The sequence below is a fragment of the Aulonocara stuartgranti genome, assembly GCF_965226115.1.
Source record: "Aulonocara stuartgranti genome assembly, chromosome: 5".
Classification (NCBI taxonomy): domain Eukaryota; kingdom Metazoa; phylum Chordata; class Actinopteri; order Cichliformes; family Cichlidae; genus Aulonocara; species Aulonocara stuartgranti.
In genome coordinates this window covers 11,379,524-11,399,457 of record NC_138943.1, presented here as the reverse complement: position 1 = coordinate 11,399,457, position 19,934 = coordinate 11,379,524, and the positions used below count along the sequence as shown (strand labels likewise).

At 39.7% G+C, this 19,934-nt stretch overlaps 2 protein-coding genes across 2 annotated transcripts in view; one reads left to right on the top strand and one right to left on the bottom strand.

The window, feature by feature from the left end:
• Positions 1-19,934, bottom strand: part of stab1 (stabilin 1) — a 181,118-nt gene that overhangs the window by 151,759 nt on the left and 9,425 nt on the right. Inside the window, exons 5-16 of the mRNA XM_082533046.1 lie at positions 19,548-19,617; positions 17,976-18,071; positions 17,041-17,154; positions 15,717-15,904; positions 15,474-15,610; positions 12,699-12,826; positions 12,307-12,383; positions 11,643-11,765; positions 4,999-5,130; positions 4,760-4,831; positions 1,615-1,728; positions 1,304-1,357 (exon numbers count right to left, since the gene is read on the bottom strand). Of these exons, the coding sequence (XP_082389172.1) occupies positions 1,304-1,357; positions 1,615-1,728; positions 4,760-4,831; positions 4,999-5,130; positions 11,643-11,765; positions 12,307-12,383; positions 12,699-12,826; positions 15,474-15,610; positions 15,717-15,904; positions 17,041-17,154; positions 17,976-18,071; positions 19,548-19,617 (1,305 nt within the window). The remainder of the gene's footprint in view (positions 1-1,303; positions 1,358-1,614; positions 1,729-4,759; positions 4,832-4,998; positions 5,131-11,642; positions 11,766-12,306; positions 12,384-12,698; positions 12,827-15,473; positions 15,611-15,716; positions 15,905-17,040; positions 17,155-17,975; positions 18,072-19,547; positions 19,618-19,934) is intronic.
• Positions 6,520-10,851, top strand: LOC309706478 (E3 ubiquitin-protein ligase TRIM35-like; the record flags this gene model as incomplete). Its single annotated transcript, XM_082533052.1, has 2 exons — positions 6,520-6,568; positions 6,802-10,851. 2 exons carry the CDS (start codon positions 6,520-6,522, stop codon positions 8,238-8,240), a joined length of 1,488 nt encoding a protein of 495 aa, XP_082389178.1. The 3' UTR covers positions 8,241-10,851.

Sequence of the window (19,934 nt, the reverse complement as noted above, 5' to 3'; positions counted from 1 at the left end):
AAAGAGTGCGGCTCACCAGCTGCAAACACGGACATGCAGCCCACTAGCTGAAAACCACAAAAACACAGCTCACTAGCTGCAAACACCGCAAAACACTCAGCTCACCAGCTGTAACCACACTAATGGCACTCTCGCCCAGAGCTCACCTTTCCCTGGGCTTAAATCTCCTTAATTACTGACGAGAGTCAGCTGCACAAAAGGGAAAGGTGGCACCTCAGGCAGAAGAGGTAGTGGGACACGTCCACACAGGCGCCTTCAGGAGGAGGCCCTGCTAGGGCCGTAACACTGTATACAATAACCTCACTTTTATCTGATTTAGAAGCAGAAATTTTTAGGTCATCAAGGTCTTTATGTCTTTGAGAAATTAAAAGTTTAACTAATTGGTGTGTGTTATCTGGCTACAGTGATAGTCTAGAGTGTGTAGAAAGTGGTAGGTGGGTTTTGGAAGAACCCATTTGAGTCTAATAATAGATTAAATGCCATGTTGAGGCTGTCATTTTTAGTATCTACATGGATGATAAAATCACCCCCAATAATTATTTTATCTGAGCTGAGAACTGAGTCAGATAAACACTCTCAGAAATCAGACAGAAACTCTAATAAGGCCCAGGATGATAGATGATATCAAATAAAACAGGTTTTTGAGTTTTCCAGTTAGGTTGTACAAGGCTGAGAATCAGGCTTTCAAATTAATTAAAACTCTAAGTCTTTGGTTGATTAACAAGCTGGTGTGAAAAATTGCTGCCTGTTTTCTCAGCTGCTCGGACAATCTGCTGGGGGAGAGCTAACAGGGCCTATGCTTCCATATATTTAAGGAAATGAGTCTTTGTTACAAACAGACAGTATGAATGGAGGGACGTAGTCATTAACGATGTGTGCAACTAATTTAACAGACATTTAAGTGTTACTGCTCCAGAAATACTGGTCAATTACACCACACTGGCTTGACTGACACATTGTCAATCAGTGAGATTATCCTGGATAATCCTCCTTTCTGACTCTAATAATAAATATAATTTGCAAAATTAGCTTCATGTTTTTACTGATGTGACCTGAAAGTGTCACTGCCTGGTGGCCAATAAAAAAATGCATGTTTCTTGGTGGCACCAAGGCCCAGAACAAGATAAATAAGGACTATTTTGAACCGTGAGCAATGCAAAGCTAAGAATAAAAGTGTGGAGCTAAGTCTTTTTTCATCTGTGTTCGCCAATGGGTAAAAGGAAAAAAGAAAGGAAAAAGCAACAAGTGAAAGTGAAATAAATGACTCTGACAGAAGGATTGGGGAGTTAGGGTAAGAGCTCACCGCAGCCTGGGAAAACACGTGGTGTCTGAGGAGTTCCTGAAGTTTATATTTGGCCTGGGAAAAAAAATATATTAAAAGCACAATCTCTAATATGGAAGGAACCAAATGTGCTTTAGAAAATAACAAAACTGAACATATCTGGGTTACTTCAAGATGAATATTATCAGTAAGAATTAAGTTTGGGACAGAGTCACAAAGTCTTTGGTCTTCTTATTTGATTTGTTGATAATTAAAAAAACTCAGCATGTGTTATCTGCACTAATCATAAATAGATGAAAAGTGTCATAAGAAGTGACTCCCTGAGGTCTTACATCATTCAGCATGTACAGGATGCTGCCATCTCGGGCTCGGTCCACAGCCTGGTTGGTGGGGACGAACACAGTGAGGGGTCCTGGCCCCCGCAACGGTGGCGGCGCCCCACAGTTCTGCAGAAAAACACATATCTGATTAACAAATGAGGATTTAGCACAGATTTCCTTTAAGCCTCAGTGCCAGACAGAATACAGAATTAAACACTTGCAAAGCCATGCCTCCCTGAGTTCAAGTCAGAGAAGTTTCATTTAAATTGTTATATAAATGTTTTGGGGGGAAAACCCTTGATTTCACACAAACAAAACAAGTTGTTTTTACAGGCATTTACCATCATTTTATGGAAATACAAAAATAGATGCTTGGAGATTCAAACTAAGAGGTGGGCTGATTTGAAACAAAAACCTTATTACAGTGGTTCAATATGCTTATGTTATAGAATATGTATGTGCATCATACAGCCCAAAAGTCTGAAGCTGAAAATGTCTAACTAAATGATCTGAATTCTCATCAGTTTATAGTCTGTGTAGAATACATTACATAATATAAATTGTAGTGCACTGCTCAATAGCCAGTGTTAGATATGCTACACATAAAAAAATTGATGTGTTATTTTAAAATTGCGTTTCTTAAAGTGGGGAAGCTGTGTAAACATAACAAATTTGAAAATAATTTAATCCACACATTTAAGGAGCGCACGGACAACATGTCAAATGATGAAATGATCTTTTTTTTTTTACTTAAATGCGCCTTTAAATTAAGGAATCGCCAAAGTGCAATAAAAAAAATAGAATCTGGGGACTTCACAGAATCCTTTTTAGCGAGGTCATGCATTCTTCAGCAGGAATGCCAGACCAGATTCTGCAGGTAGTTACAGCATGGCTCTGTAATAAAAGACCTATCACTCACTTACACAATGATATCTGACACCTCATGAAATTAAAAATATCTTCCACAAAATGAGGAAAGCTTGAGGGAAGTTGACATTTACATCAAATGTGATGCTATGAGTTAAGCCAGAGCTGCTGGAGTAGAAGTTAAAAAAGAATGAAGCTGGTGGTATTAGGCTGCACTGTAAATTGGGTTTAAATGAAATTAAACCTCTTATAAACAGTGTCATAAGGACTTCCACTACTAATCTTTCTGTGACCTTGGTGTTTTTTTTAAAGAATGAGGAAAAGAAGTGTCATAACTGTGGTGTGGAGGACCTAATGTAAACAAAAAGAACAACCTGAAATGAACAAAAAAAACATAAAGAGATCATCTAAAACAAAAGCAAAAGGACCCTCTCCAAGTAAATGAAACACAGGACTATATAAACAGAAAACTGACTACTAATGAGAAATACCGTTTACAACAGGTGGAAGCAATCAAAGTCAAGGTCAAGGTCAGCTTTATTTATAAAGCACATCTCCAAACAGTCCATGCTGCACAAAGTGCTTAACAATGTAAAATGCCACTAAAATAAATAAAATGCAAAAACAATGATGCAGTAAAATATAGAAAAAACAAATAAGCAGATGAAATACATCATAAAAACAACTCAAACAACAATAACAACTAAGGGTGTTAAAACCAAAATGTTTAGGTCAAAGTGTGTTTAATGCCAGACCATAAAATTGTGTCTTCAGTAGCGATTTAAAATGTTCAAGTGTTTGTGCAGATCTTGATGCAGACTCATTCATCCAGGTAAGTAAATCTCTAAAAGTTGATTCTGTTCATCTGGACGTAGCATTTTGTGGGAGAAACGTTTCGTCACTCATCCGAGTGACTTCTTCAGTCTCAGCTGACTGCAGGTTTCTCCAATCTTATAAACAGTACATTTGCATAATGACCTCCCAGCCCACTGAAGGAACAATGGGCTGGGAGGTCAGTTTCTTCATCATAATTAAGCAAATTCTAATGACCATTGATCAACAACCACTGATCAAAGCCCACTGATCAATGGCCATGAGTACCATTCACAGAGAGTTGTGGAATGGCTGCAATCACAGCATTTTAAGATGTACCCTTAGGCCCCCTCCTCGATTCAGAGATGGTCTTTCTACAGTCAGCTGAGACTGAAGAAGTCACTTGGAAGAGTGACAAAACGTATCTCCCACTGAAAACGCTACGTCCAGGTGAACAGAATCAACTTTTGGAGATGTTTGTGCATATCTAATATTAAGAGGAAGACTATTCCAAAGCCTGTGACCTGCCACAGGTCTGAAGGCTCAGTGTGATTATTAATGAAGTTACCAAAAATGACAATGTATGTTTTGTTTTCGTTTAATTAAAATTTTTTAAAGACATCCACTATTTAGAGTCATCAAGACAGCGTAATAATAGCTGAAGTCAGTCTGACCCTGCTTTTAAAGGCAGATAGATCTGCAAGTCATCAGCAAAACAGTGAAATGAAAGATTGTAGCGTGAGAAAATAGACCCCAGTGGCAACATATACAGTGCAAACAAGGCAGGACCCAAAAGAGAGCCTTGAGGTACACTATAATTAAGAGGGGCTATTTATGTTGTCATAAAAAGTCCTTCCAGAAAGATAAACCAAAACCACTGGAGGGCAGACTCTTTTAGGCCAGCATGTGATTTCAGCCTTGATAGCAGGATATCATGGTATCAGCCGTGTCAAAGGCTGCTGTCCAACAACAAGAGTGCAGCAGGGCTGCCAGAGTCCAGAGTTAAACGAATGTCATTAAAAACCCTTAAAAGGGAATTAAGGGCAGAGAGGAAGGAAAAGAAAAAAATTCACACAGTGAAAAAAGAAACAAAAGCACTCTGAGAGTGCAGCTCACTAGTATTTACTTTAGGGTAGTATGGCAGATGTTTACTTTAAATACATAAACAGCTCAAAGAAACACATCAAAAACTTGCAGACCATGTGTATACATGCTCACTCTGTTAATATTTCCACCCGGAAATCCAAAGAAATTAGAACTTATCCCCACAACAGGCATAAAATAAAACGATTTGGCATTAAATGTGGTACAATTGTGAATAAACTCCCAGCAAATCCAGTTTGTATGATACATTTAAGTGGTTTAAAATGTTTAAATTGTAAGTGTTATTTGTTTTATTGTAGTAAAACAATTTCAGCATGCGGTCAAATAAAGGAAGGAGACAAACGTGAGGGTGCATAGTCACACAAATACTTACATCAACCAAAGACAGGAAGCGGTTGTACTTGTCGTCCTTAGTCAGAATCTCTCCAACTGTCAAATCAGCAAACTTAACACAAGAAGAAGAAGACATTAAGTTTCATATTGTGCTGTACTGTAAAGGAAAAAAATAACTGCAGTGTTTTAATGTTTTTCACTCAGCTGTTGTTTAAGCTTTTTTCTGTTTCTTTTTTTGGTGTTTTCAGGGAGTTTTACATCATTTGTGTATTTACTTACCTGTTCATCACGAGGGGAGGAGTCGGTGGGTGTGATGGGCTGGTCTATGATGTGAATGATCCCATTGGATGCTGGCAGGTCTTGCTGGATGACAGAGTACAGTTTTCTGGGGTTGTCCAGCAAGATGAACCTCTAAAACAAGAGTAAGACAACCAAAAAAAAAAGACTTTCTTTAAAGAACCTGTGCATGTTATGAAACAAGAATCAAGGTTCAAGCAGGTTTACATGGACTACACATTTATCCCTCAACAAACATACAACATCCCATATTTTTAAAAAGTTAACACTTTTTTCACAGCTTCATCTGTCATTGTAGCACAAAGGATGCTAAATGTAGCCAGCATAAAGCATTAAAAATACATTCTGGTAAACTGTTTCCACCAGTCACATCCTGTACACATTACAGGAAGCCTTTAAGATTGGTGCAACAATGACACAATTACTAGTATTGTTGGGGGGGGGACATGACAACAGTGGTGGACAACATGACCGTTTTTGCAGCTAAAAATACATGTGTGCTCACTGTGAAACAAAGCTGGGAGAATGTGTGCAAAAAAGAAACCTATTGTAAGAATTAGCCCAATTATCTGGTGTGTCTTTTGTGTGTAAAGCTTCATACTGCAACGGCAGTGAAAATGAGGCTGTACAGCCTGAACACAGGTGGAGTGAAAGAAACACTGTTCTAGACTTGACAGCTGCAACTCTTTACTGCTGTAATCAGAAAGAAACCCTTTGCAGGTTAAAAGCCAATGAGATCCCATTATCAGATCACTGGCTCAACAGACTTAAACACTGAGAAAATTAGTCTGTTCACCTGCGTCTATCCACTTCTGTCTGGAGTTACAAAGATGCTTAATAAAGAAAAATTGACAAGATAAACTGGTAGCTTAGTTTGTCAATCTTTAAATTGACAGATTTATTGTGTATGTTGCTTCAGACTGATAGCGGCCCACTCATAAACAAGAGTCCAGTAAAGCTTTGACCTGTGGATCTAGGGGGCCTGTGATGGGGGAAAAAACAGGCGTGAGTACTGTTAAAGCACTTTGTAAATTGGAGGAAATCGATTCTCAAGGTTTAGTGTTTTTTCCCAGAGTTACAGATGTAAAAATGAGCGACTCTAACCTTGCATCATTATAAATTGAATGAATGAAGGAATGAGACCTTTACTTGACTCTTAGGATACTTTGTGCACCTTTAAGAGCATTGCAACCTTTGGCACACTTTCCAAGGACAGACAGCCCAGACGTGCAGATAAAGCAGGAGCCCTGAGCTCTTCTGTATCTGACTGCCAGAGATAAGTGCTCGTGTTATATGCTGCAGAACTGGTGATCTGTGACAGAACTGTCTCTGAATCTATTTTGTGACTCCTGACTAGTTATCATTTAATTCACCATGTTAACGATCTGTTCTGATACCATACATGAAATACTGTTGAGCAAACATACAACTAGTGTTATAGACACGCATGACATGTCTTGAGAAAGCTCCGCCCACTGTGTGAAGCATGCAGTCAAGCAGGAAATGCAGCTTATTGTTTTTGTCTTCCTGAAAGGAGAAACAGAGACAGGCGGTAAGGATTCTAATCACACCGTAAAATATCACTTCCAACTAATGAAGACAGCTCCGTGAGGGAACACTGTGAACACTGGGATAACTGGAAAATAGGAATACTTGCAATTCCTGTCAACTGCTGCAGTTTGCTCTGCTTTATGATCTGAAAGAGCTGCGACAGAAAGTGAAAGCAACTGTCAGAGAATCTTCCGGACTGACTGACTTCACTTTTATTTTTTGCTGTGTTTTCAGCTTCATTCACAGGCAAAATGTCGCTCAGATCAGAAGAGGATTTCTTATGTCCTGTCTGCAAAGAAGTCTTCACAGACCCTGTTGTTCTGTCATGCAGCCACAGCTTCTGCAAAGACTGCCTCCAAAAATGGTGGAGTGGGAAGAAAACATGCGATTGTCCGTGCTGCAAGAGAAGATCCTCAAAGAGTGATCCCCCTCGTAATTTGGCATTAAAGAACCTGTGCGAGGCCTTTTTAGCGGAGAGAGGCGAGAGAGGCGAGAGAGGCCGAAGAGTTTCAGAAGGGTCCGAGTCACTCTGCAGTCTGCACTCTGAGAAATTCAAAATCTTCTGTCTGGACCACCAGCAGCCAATATGTGTGATCTGTCGAGACTCGAAAATGCATAGCAACCACAGATTCAGACCCATCGATGAGGCTGCACAGGATCTTAAAGAGGAGCTCCAGAAATCCCTGAAGCCCTTAAAGGAGAAACTGCAGGTCTTTGAAGATGTTAAAGGAAGCTATGATCAAATAGTGAAACACATCAAAGTCCAAGCCCAAAGCACAGAGGGGGAGATTAAGGAGCAGTTTAAGAATCTTCACCAGTTTTTGCACGATGAAGAGAAGGTGAGGATTGCTAACCTGAAGGAGGATGAGGTGCAGAAGTCTAAGATAATGAAGGAGAAGGTTGAGAGTCTGAGCAGAGAAATAGCAGCTCTTTCTAGCACAATCAGAGCCACAGAGAGGGAGCTCAAAGCTGAAGACATCTCATTCCTGCAAAACTACAAGGCTGCAGTTAAAAAAGCCCAGCAGCACCCCCTGCTGCAAGATCCAGAGCTGGCTTCAGGAGTGCTCATAGATGTGGCCAAACACCTGGGCAACCTGACCTTCAACGTCTGGAACAAAATGAAAGAGAAGGTCTTCTACAGTCCTGTGATTCTTGATCCAAACACTGCCGACCCAGAACTTGTTGTATTCGATAATCTGAGCAGCGTGAAATCAGGAGAGCGGAAACCACTTCCCAAAAACCCGGAGAGAACCAAGTTCTCCTGCTCTGTTCTCGGCTCTAAAGGCTTCAACTCAGGGACACATGAGTGGGATGTTGATGTTGGAAACAACAAGGACTGGGAACTGGGCGTGTTGAGCGAGTACTCCCAGGTCAGTGGGCGTCTTCAGTCAGGACTGTGGAGAATTTTGTTCTCTAATGGTAAATTCTCAGCATTTTCATCACCAGACACTGAGAAGGATCTACCAGTGAAGAAGGAAGTGCGGAGGATCAGAGTCCATCTGGACTTTGACAGAGGAAAGTTGTCGTTCTCTGATCTCGACACTAATGCCCACATGCACACCTTCACACACAGCTTCTCTGACACCCTGTTTCCTTACATTTACACTGAGAATCCTCAGCCAGTGAAGATTTTACCAGTGAAGGTCACTGTGACAGTGGAAAAGAACACTTAGAGTGATGCATATCATCATAAAGTTGGGAAATATGACAAAACTGTGAGACAAAATTTGTTAATTGTTTAGGAACGTAGAGCAACTTTAATATTAACGGCGCAAATATTAGACAAGTGTACAAGCTGGTGAATATAAAAGACTGCTGCAATGGTGATGAAGTACTCTCATATATTTATTGGTTTTATTTGTACCTCAATATACATAAAATCAAAAGCTACTCGATAGTCTACAATGGAACATTTAGGTCAGGATTTATGGTTGTTTTGTAGAAATATGGTCTCATTTCTATTTCGCCTAAGTTGCCCTGTTATAGTTCGTTGTTCATTAGATTCCCCTTTTGTCTTCAACCCTGTGTCTCATGTTTACGTCTTTCAGTGTTTCCTGTTTTATTTTGAAGAGTCAGCTGTCTCCATGTTCAATGTGTTTTGTTTTACTTCCCCTGTGGTGTCATTATGTTCCTTTGTGTCAGCTGTTTCCCCACTTCCCTCATTAGCCTCCTCTGTGCCTCCATTCAGTCTTTGTCGGGTTGTCTGTGTTACTTTCACGATGTCATGTCACGCCAAGGTATTTCATGATTCAGCTCAGGTCATGCTCACGTTCCATGTTCCTGTTTTTTCCTCGCTTTTTGCATGCTCCTGCCCTGAATCGTGTTCATGTCTTTCGTTGCAGTTGTCGTAGTTTAGTTTCTTCCAGTTTAGGTTTTAGTTTAGTTTTCGTTCCTGTTCACTTTACCGCAGGCTTGGCCAACTCCAGGCCTCGAGGGCCGGTGTCCCTCAGGTTTTAGATGTCATCCTGGGTCTGCACACCTGAATCAAATGATTAGTTCATAACCAGGCCTCTGGAGAGCATGTTGAGGAGGTCATTTAGCCATTTAAATCAGCTGTCTTGGATCAAGGACACATCTAAAACCTGTAGGACACCAGCCCTTAAGGCCTGGGTTTGGACACCGCTGCTTTTCTGTGTTTTTTGTACTCATGTACATGTTACTCATGCTCGCTTTTTTATTATTCGAGTTACCTTTTTACGCTCCATTTTTTGATCTGCATTTGGGTCCAGTATTCACTCTACACCAGGGGTAGGCAACTCCAGGCCTCGAGTTCCGGTGTCCTGGAGGTTTTAGATGCGTCCATGATCCATCACAGCTGATTTAAAGGGCTAAATGACTCCTCAGCATGTCTTGAAGTTCTCCAGAAGCCTGGTAATGAACTAATCATTTGATTCAGGTGTGTTAACCCAGGGTGGGATCTAAAACCTGCAGGACACCGGCACTCGAGGCCTGGAGTTGCCTACCCCTGCTCTACACACTGTCACCTCCCGCTGCCTGTGACAGAAACGTGTGGGGTATTTTTCTGGCTACTTCATGAACAAGAATGTCTAAGATGCTTGAGTATATGAAATACAGTCCTCAAAATAATGTTTCACAATGCTCGTGACTTCACTTTGGCCTTGGGAAAGAAACTTAAAATGTGAAGGGAAAACCCTGAGTTACAGCGTTACACAATGCTTTTATTTTTAAATTCACAATGTTTTTAAATGTTTGTGTTTAAATCCACAACCTTGCTGTCACTTCACAGCAAGGTTTCTGGGTTTGAACCAGCTGGTTGGTTGAGAACTTTCTATGTGGAGTTGTCATGTTCTCGTTTCCCTGTGTGGGTTTTCTCTTTGTGCCCAGCCAGCCCAAAGACATGCTCATGAGATTAACCTTTTAAATTTGTCTGAGGTGTGTGGGAGTGTGTGTTTGTCTGCTTCATAAGTACTAGAACACAGAAGATAGAACTTCTGGTTCTGTAGTGCTCTCTGGACAGCAAATATTTATTTCTGCCTTATAAATGTTCATCTAATTTATGGAACCATTAATGTTGTCTTCACAACAGCCTCATGGAAACGGGTCATGGTAACCAGTCTGCTGTTCTTGTAACCACATAATCTGTTTATATAGTTATTTAACACCATTACTCAGACGTTGAATAATTAAGAGACACAAAATGAGAGAATTATTGGAAAAAAAGAACGTGTCACATAATTCTGAAGATAATATCCTTATACATCTCACCTAACATAATTTCTGTCAAATAATTTCTGCTGTGATTTAATGATGTGTTACTTAACAGACTGTTTTGTTTGATTTAACAAGACGTTTAATAATGAAAAAAATCTAATAAACTGTGTGGGTTGTGATTTGAAGATATATGAATTGTATATAACTGAGTGTAATGGACACACTCAGTTGGTAAATAAAACTAATTTCATTCAATAACCAGTCTCCATCACCAGCGAGTTATGCCAGCATGTTACGATAGAGAATTGTTGAGACGGCGGGTGACAGAAGACGATGATGATAACACTGTTAGAAGTGCTGATTTTAAACACAATGGTGTGTGATGGTTTTGTAGATACTATCACACTATCTTGAGTCTGTGTGATGAAAACCGCTGATAGAGGTAGTGAAGAGTTGCATCACTTAAATGTTTGTGTAATATTAACCACATGGATGCAAACAAAACTAATGCAAGGGGAAATGATTTTCTGTAGCATGCACTTTGCTTTGTTCCAGTTCTTTGTCATATTGCTTTTTCTAATTGTGGCAAGAATAAAAATCATGCTGAAAGAACTTTTTTGTTTCTGGTGTATCCTTGTAACCAACTTTAACTTACTAATGTAGACTGGACATTGGCAGTCTGGTGGTTGTGCTGTGTCCCAGAGAAGAGAGCCGGGGGCTCTTATGTGTGAAATCTGCATTAAACTTCAGTTAAATAAAGAATATGCTGGGCTCCTGTCTTGACCCATGAAAGAGATTCTTAATAGTTTCACTTTGTAGTTGAAGTGAAAATCACACCTACTTCAAATCACTGGAATTGTGTGTCAAAGTCTGTACTCCTGCTTAGTTATATTATACGGACAGAAATTTGAGCACTGCAACATCACTCCACTTGTCCCAATTTAAAGAAAAAATCTCATTAATGGATATAAAATAGTTTCAACAGAAAATCTGCAGGACTTTAATGTCTATGTGATTATGAGAGCAACAGAAAAAAACAGAAAAACTTAATTTGGGTGCATTTTGGGTAAACTTTCAAAGGTCACATCACCAGGTGATGTCAAACCTTCAAAAATAATTTTCTGATACAGTGTGGGTTTGTGTAAGGTGGGAGGCAATGATTGATTTTTAGGAAAAAGTCTTGTCGTGACTGTTGAGTTTCCAGACAACAGCACGCTGGACCTGAACTAAAAGCTCCAGGAAATTTTGACCTTATGCTTGTGAATAACAGTGGCTGCTTCCTTGGCTTTGACAAATGTCTCCACCAAAAATAATTTCCAAAGGCAAGAACCAGGCTTACACCTTTCATTTTTTCTTTACTATCTAGCTTGAACAGCAGCTGGAGTCTGGAGAAGCAGTGTTACCTTGTTTTCTTTGGTCCTCAGCTTGGATCCTCCGTACAGGTTGAAGTCTCGACCAGTCAGGTCCCTGTAGAGGTACTGACCCAGGATCAGGTGGTTTTTACATACTGTCTCCTGATTTAAGTCCTGCAGAGATATTTTGGTTTAGAAGACCAGGTTTTTGTATTTATCGATCAGTTAGTTTCTAATTATTAGGTATGCTAGATGTAATTTGAGATCATGTGAGTCTGTGAGCAGCCTCTGAGTGAGTCTCAGAAGGGGAGCCTGATAGATGAAGGCTCTACCTCCCATTCTACTTTTGGAAACTCAACAACAAGTAAGCCCGCAGTCTCAGAGAAAAGTGCTCTACTGGGATAATATGGTACTGAGGTCCTTAATATATGAAAGGGCCTGATAATTTGTAACTGTGTGTGAGGAAAAGGATTTATACTGCATTTATCACTGAGTCAATGAAGAGATGCTAACATGGCAGAAATTTAATCTCTTCTTAGAAGTAATAAATGCATGAACTATTTTTTTTCCTAATTTTGCACAGATCTAAGAAGGCAGCACCAGAGATTTGTTTAAGTTGCGGATTAAGCTTTTCAAATCTATGGCTTCATCCCTCAGGAGCTTCCTGTGCTGGAGGAGATCATTAAAATAAAATTCAGACAAGCAGGTGACCTACAGGCAGAGGTGATTTCAGCAGGGGAATGAAAGCTGTGAAGGGTCCGTTATGATTCAGCAGACGTGGACAGCCTGCCTCTGAAACACACACACACACACACACCCCAAAGGTCAAAGGAAAGGTGCGGTAAAAGAATAGCAACACCAAAGAACGTACAAAAAACAGCATGTCTCATATAAATTACCTTGCAGGATAATCGGGACACAGACTCATGTTTTTATTATTTTTAAAAAAAGCTGATATCACCACCACGCCTCACTTTAAGTCATATCCTGTCAGTTAGCTTGAAACACTCTGAGGTGATGATCTCTTGTTTTAACAGGAAACCCCGCCATAGTTCAATAAAGTACTGCGGGTATTTCTCAGAGCGTATTTTTGCTGGTTAGTTTTACCGAACATGGAAATGGCTCCAGTAAAGTTTCCTCTCCAGCTGCCGCTCCGGTCCAGCTCCATGGCGCGCTCCATCAGGTTACCATAACAACGCCGACCATCACTGATCTGATCCACTTCACAAACACATCTGAGAGAAGGGGGCAGGAAGAGAGCGCCACTTTAGCCAACTGACGCAACTGACACTGTGACCTGACCTATCTGATCTTTCCAGGTTTTCCCATCGTTACTTTTAGGAAGCGAATCATTCTCAGTGAAAGTAACGCTCCAGTTTAAAATCACATCTAATCAAGTTCAGCACACATGATCGAGATGCTTTGTGTTTGCCCATTTGACGGATTTTAACTCAAGACTCAAAGCAGTGTTTCGGACAGCTTTATCTTTATCTTTATATAAACACGGACCTACTAAATTTGTATTTCTTTTGTCTTTATGTTAAATATTCATATTAAACATAACCACAATTTCAAATAAAGAGGTCAGTGTGTAGACAAGTAATCCTTATCAGCTAAATGTTCAGTTTCAGGTTGTTTTTTTCTGAGAGGGTTTTGGTCATTTATTTGGTCATCTCAGGCACACACCTCCGGCTCAGCGCAGAAGCCCAGCGCACTTGTTGTTTAAACTAGAGATGGCACGATACCACTTTTTTATGTCCGATACCGATACTGATATCATAAATTTGGATATCTGCCGATACCGATATGAATCCGATATAGTGTGTTTTAATCAATAAAACTGTTTTTTTATATCTTGCTGCATTTTGTATAAGTTCATACTCAAGTTTAAATAAACAACAACACAAAAGCTATTCTGTTATACCTGTATGTAAAAAATACACTGCACCCAAAATATTTCATAGTTCAGCAAAACTGATCAATCTAATAAACTTAAACCTACTCCATTCTTCCTATTCTGGTATTTTAAAGTGTACTTAGCAGAAATATTAAGCAACCTAACTAATAGGGTTGCAAATTCCCAGCAAAAAAAAAATAGGGAACCACCCCCCACCTCATGATTCTTAATCGACGTAATCAACTTTAATTTGATGCAGGTTGGAAAAAAAATTGCACAGAAATAAATTATTTTTCAAGAATAATTAAATAGATTCAACATCTTTCTTCAACAGAACTGCAGACTATAAATAAATAAATTCTAACAACAGCTTATCAAGGTTAAACCTGCTGCTGTTGTTCACCCGCTAATTTCCTCTTTCTGGCGCAAAGTAGGCCAAAAACAAAGAAGAGAGACGGACTCGCGACAGAAAAGCTGATCAGCTGATCACTAAGCAATTTCACAACTGAAGTACCAGCAGGAGAGGGAGGGAGAGAGAGGAGGCAGTCGCTCCATATATCGGTTGTTAAGCTTAACGTGGGAATGCTTTACAAACGTTCAAAGATGAACTTACACACTTGCTTTACTTCTCTCTGGGATCACTTCCTCGGAGATGAAATGCCAGTTTGGTAGCGAGGCCACAAACACACAGCCGCTCTATCAGGTGAGCACACTGCTCCAACGTGCTACTCGTTATGGGCCGAGTTACGCCGTGTCGCAAGTTTTGTGAGGTGCTTTTTTGATATTTAATGGATCGGATTACATTTTTTATTTCTCTCCGATATCCGATCCAGTAATTTACGTCAGACCGATACCGATACGTAATATCGGATCGGTCCATCTCTAGTTTAAACTTTGTGTTTCTTAGGGGCAGCCAGCCAGAAAGAAGATGGCATGAAGGCAGAGAAGTCAGGAAAGCAAAGTTTAACTCTAACATAAAACAATGGGTCCATGCCTCATCCTCACAGTGAGGATTACAGTTTATTAATTTAACACTGTTACGGGATCTTAACTCAGTAGTAGCAGACATCTGAAGCCGAGGTACTAGTGTTATATGGTAACTGGAAAAGTTGGATTTGAACATGTCTTGACTGGCTTCAATCTCTGGTCTAAGCTTAACGTGGCTTAGACCAGAGTCTAAGACCACGACTCACAGACCAGGACTGGTCTGTGAGTCGTTTGTTACCGGGCCGCAAGAGTCGAGGTTCGGTGTGAAATTTATGGTTTTCAGGGTTTTTATTGTTAACTCGGTTTCCCTGAGTCTTTTCCCATGTTGTAGTTGTGTGTCTTATTTTGAAAGAAATATTTACGCTTACCATAGCGACCAGAGAGCATTAAAGGGCAGAGAGGAGGATGTTACTCTCAATGTTATTGGCACATTTCAGGAGGACACTGCTAATTAAGTTACACAAATACATAGTGAATTTCCGTTTATTATCATATTTACCAAATAGCACAGTTTTTGTCTTGGTCGTATGATTTTCTTTTGTTATATTTATCCTTGACACCCTAAAGCCTGGTCCGTGAAAATATTGTCTGACATTAAACCGGTCTGTGGTGCAAAAAAAGGTTGGGGACCGAAATCCAAAATTCTGCCACACCACTTTAGGATCCTGACAGTAACAGACCAGCTTGTATCGACTGTGGTGTCATTACATCTGGCACGATCTACAAATCTCCCAGATGTATTACATAAATATTTAGACTGTGTTATTTTTTTTCTGCCTAAAATTGTGTTACAGGACTTATGCGTTGGGATAACTTTGTTATTCTACTTTCATCATGGAGTGAAATGGATCTTTTTCTGGTTGGTGTTCTGGTTTTAGTCACAACAAAGTCAAAAGGAGCCGATTCTTCTGGCTGTGGTCACATTTTAGACTGGGCTCTACATTTTTGGTCCTCCTCCCAGTTGTAGATAATGGTAGAGAAAAGTTTGTGTGTCTGACCTGGGTTCGCCATTCAGTTCAGTCTGACAGCGAGCTGTGGGGTCACAGGTGTCCACCGAGCAGGCGGAGACGAGCTGACAGCCAGACTCAGGGCTGCCACCTATAGGCGACATGCCGGACATACATGCACAGCTGGACTGAGAGCCAGAGAGAGAAAGAGATGGAGAGAGAGAGAGGAGTTAAACAAAATGTCAGGATTTTGTTGCAAACAGCTTTTTCCTGACTCTTGGCAGGTCTCCTCACCTTGTTGGCTCCTTTGAAGACACAAACTGTGGAGTTCAAGGGACAGCCCCCGTTGTTATCTAAGCAAGGGTTCTGAGGTATACAGATTTTGCCATCGCCCAGGTAGCCGGGCTTACATGCGCAGCTGACCTTTAACCCCCGAGAGGAGCACTGGGCATTAACGTCACAATCCCTCTGTGAACAAACACCTGAGCAGAAAACGAATAAATAACCTTCAGATTAAATTCATAATGTTATCTGGGTCACTCCATTTAAACAATCAGTGCACTCCCCCCACCTGACCCCCTCAGAATGAGCTGGGGCTTTTGTGCAATACCTTCAGTATATGTAATTATTCCATGAGAAATTACATTTTGTATGAGTGAATGTGTGAGTCAACATTTTGTGCTTTTTAAGTCTTAAGTCTATTTTTTAGCATTTTTTGAGTCCTATTAACATCTTAAACATGGGCGATAGCCACGTGTTGACAGTCAATTTTGCACACACTTCAAGTCGCACACACTTCAATTTTCAGAAGTTTTAATTTCTGTAAATGACTTTGAATATCAATGTCATGTGAAATATCATAGTTTCAACAGTAAGACTGCGGCAGTAGCAGAAACGAGCACTGGCAACCCAGATGTTTGATCTGATTTTTGGTTAAAACAGCAGAAAGTCCATTTTGGGTTAAGTTTACAAGATCCTATCATGTGAGATGGGTGGTCGGTCAAAACAAATTAAAACACATGAAATTCTAATTTTTTTGTACTGACATGCTGATACATGGCTCATCTTCAAGCCCTACTTTGAGGATTTGTAAAATCCTCAAATGCTCCTCATTGTCTACAACTAGGAACAGGGCCATGAAAATTTTAACAGCTCCATTTAAAACACTGAAGTTATTGTATTTAATAATTTGCTGATTTTGAGGGGAACAGGAGAGATTTTTAGTCCATTTTTATTTTAGTTTAATTGAACAACTCATGTTATCAGCAATGTACTGTATATGTACATTGCAATGTAAGATTAAAATAGGCTGTGTGACATCACCAGTTTGCAAAGCCCAGTGTGTTTTTTTCTCTTTTTGTATAAAAAGGTTGGACGTAGCAAAGACAATATACCAATTAAAACTCTTGTATGCAAATTAATATTTTTTTTCTTTTCTTTTAATTTGCCAGAAGGTTTATTGAAGACTCCAGTTGAAATGAGAATTTTCTGGCAATAATTTCATGGTTAAGGCTTTAAACAGTTAACATGTTCACTTGGCCATACACACGCTCACTTCTGGTAACAACAGCAGCATAAACTCAAAATTTTCACAAAATAAATTATTATAATTTTTTACTTGCGCATTTGTTCTGTGGCGTCTTCCTGTATCCAGGCAAACATTCACATACGGCGGCGTCTCCCTCTCCTTTACAGTATGAATACGGGCTGCAATTGTTGCACCTCCGATTCTCTGTCAACAACACAAACATGGCAGCAGCTCACTGCAGGCAGCAGTTTAACACAAAACAAACAGGTAGTGCAGGGAAACATCATTACCTGAGTATCAAACCACATTTGAGAAGTCCTTTTCAGTCTACTTGTATTTTTAATTGCAGAAAATGTATCCGTTATTGTGTTTCTAAAATCTTTCTTATTCTTTGATCAAAATAAAGTTGGGTTAGTTAATGCAGTTTATTACTTTGAGCTCACAACACAGCAACAATCTCTTTGTTTTATCTCTTAGCAGTAAATATTAAATACCAGTCTGGGTTGAGGCAGATCTGTTTCAGTTACAGAAGTTATTTTCAATCTGCTAATGAAACTTTTTTTTCTTAGATTTATACTGTACAAATTATTTATTAATGCAATTTACACTTCTCTCTTACACGATGCCAGTCTTGCTTTTACTGTTTTTAACAAATACCACTTTAATGTTTAGTTTGCTTTCTTTTTTATCAATTTTGTTTAGATATAAATTCCTACACCATCTCATAAAGCCCTTACCAGGCATCAGTGGCACTTTTATTTTATCTGTGTTATGTGTTGTTTATTGTTGTCTGTGCTATTGTTGCTCTTTATTGTGCTGCTGTAACAAAAAATTACCCTTGTGGGATAAATATCTATCTATCAGCAGACAGCTACAGCATGCTCCGCAGCTTGTCTAATTCTATGGAGATGATGAAACTAAAATAAATGAACTGTATCATCTAATGAAACCCAGTAATATACATTAATAATGAGTGATGTTTCTGCTAATTTAATACAGTATATTTCTTTGTGGTATGATCTTACCTTGGTCACAGTTCTTCCCAGTGTATGGTGGCTGACACAAACACTCTCCATCACCTTCAGGACCTTTATTACACACTCCATTTTTACAGTCACACACTGCACACAGAGAGGCAGTTTTTAAGCAGATTTCAGATGTTCTTACAGTTTCATAGTAGTCTTTGAAGGTTTGACTTTCTGCTTTATTTCCTTTTAATGTGAAGAAACATTTCACTGAGCTGACCTGTTTATCTAATAAAATTAAAAACTCATTATGAGCACTTTCATGTTGGATGCACATTCCTTCCACCAGCTGTGTCACTATGCACAAGAAACATGCTTGAGACAGCATGATTGGATGACAATGTATATATGTCCCCCTCAGCTGGGCTTCGATGTCAGTATGCGTTTCTTTTGGTTGAGGCACAATGTTAGCTTCCAGGTGAAGAAAAATGATGATTTTATGCTCTCTAGGGCCTGTTAGATACAACATGACAATGACACCGCTTTCCTCTGAAGCAGGTGTTGTGACCAGCATTGAGTGCTGACTGAGATTAGTGTTGTTTTTGAGCTACTAGGGAGTAGTTAGTTCTACTGACAGCGGAAGTGTTTTTCTTTGACTTTGTTAACCATCTCCTTTTCTCTTTTCAGTATGTTTTTTTGGCCTTTTCTTTTTCCAGTTATAAAATTGTTACTCGTACTTGATGTAACAAGTGCACATAAAGACATGAGTATTTGCAAAAAGTGTAGTGCATGCAGACAGCAGCAGATGCAATGCTAATTTTAGTTAGCCTAGCAGTCAGTGCAGCACATGCCGCTTTGCATGTGAAAGGACCTCCTACTTTCAAGTCTTGTTGAACTCAAGATGGCTGTCATTTTCTAACGGATGCTCCTCACTGCAGTAATAAAGGAGGATAAACGCAGGAGATACTTTTGACATACACTGTGACTGGTAAGCTGCTGCCATGAGGATGCTGCATCCCTTTGTTTTAGTGTCAGAGTGACCCCTTCTCTACCACATCTACATCAAAACATATAAATGTTCAGCTTGAGGCTTTAGAACAGGACAAACCAATGGGTGATATGAACCAATGGGTGATGAAGTATACAGAGTCCACAGTTGGTGGATGCAGATGAAAAGTTGCTGATAAGTTTTTCTAAATGTTTTTATGCATTTTGACCAACACAAGGCGAGTGCAACTTAATTCCATTATATTGAAGAAAAAACAACAATCTCATTGATTGTGGCTCAAGAGTTCTTCTTGTAATCAAAAGCCGGTTCCCGGTCAAGCCCCGGCTCGGACAATCTCGGTCGTTGTGTCCTTGGGCAAGACAAGGCAGCTGTGGCTACAATGTAGCTTGCCATCACCAGTGTGTGAATGTGTGTGAATGGGTGGATGACTGAATGTAGTGTAAAGCGCTTTGGGGTCCATAGTGACTAAGTAAAGCGGTATACAAATACAGGCCATTTACCATAACACCAGACAGGTCACACTGAGACGATCTAGGCAGATAAAACGTATAACAGCACAGGGGAAAATTATGTAAATATGATTTGGGGCAAACTATGCCTCAGAAAGTAAAGAGGGTACCAACCTTTATCACACCTTTCTCCATAAGCATTTGGATTCTTACACTCCTGACAGGCAAAGCCAGTGAAACCATCCTGAGAAGGAAGAAGTTTTTTTTTTTTTTAATTTCGAAATATTACCAAGAAAAAACAAGAACAACCAATTACTTGAAATCTCTGGACTTCCCCAGCATTTCTTCCTCAATGTAACACAAAAAATGCGATATTTGTAAGAATAAACCTAAATACAGTCAAATTTCCTTTTGCTGACCAAACAATAACCATCCAAAGCCACTGTCTCTGAATCAGAAACGTAAATGGACATTAAGATGAAACCATTGTCATGGAGCTAAAAGGTTCCTTCATGTTACTGTTTGCATTTCCACTATGATAACCAACTGCAAAGATGGTTC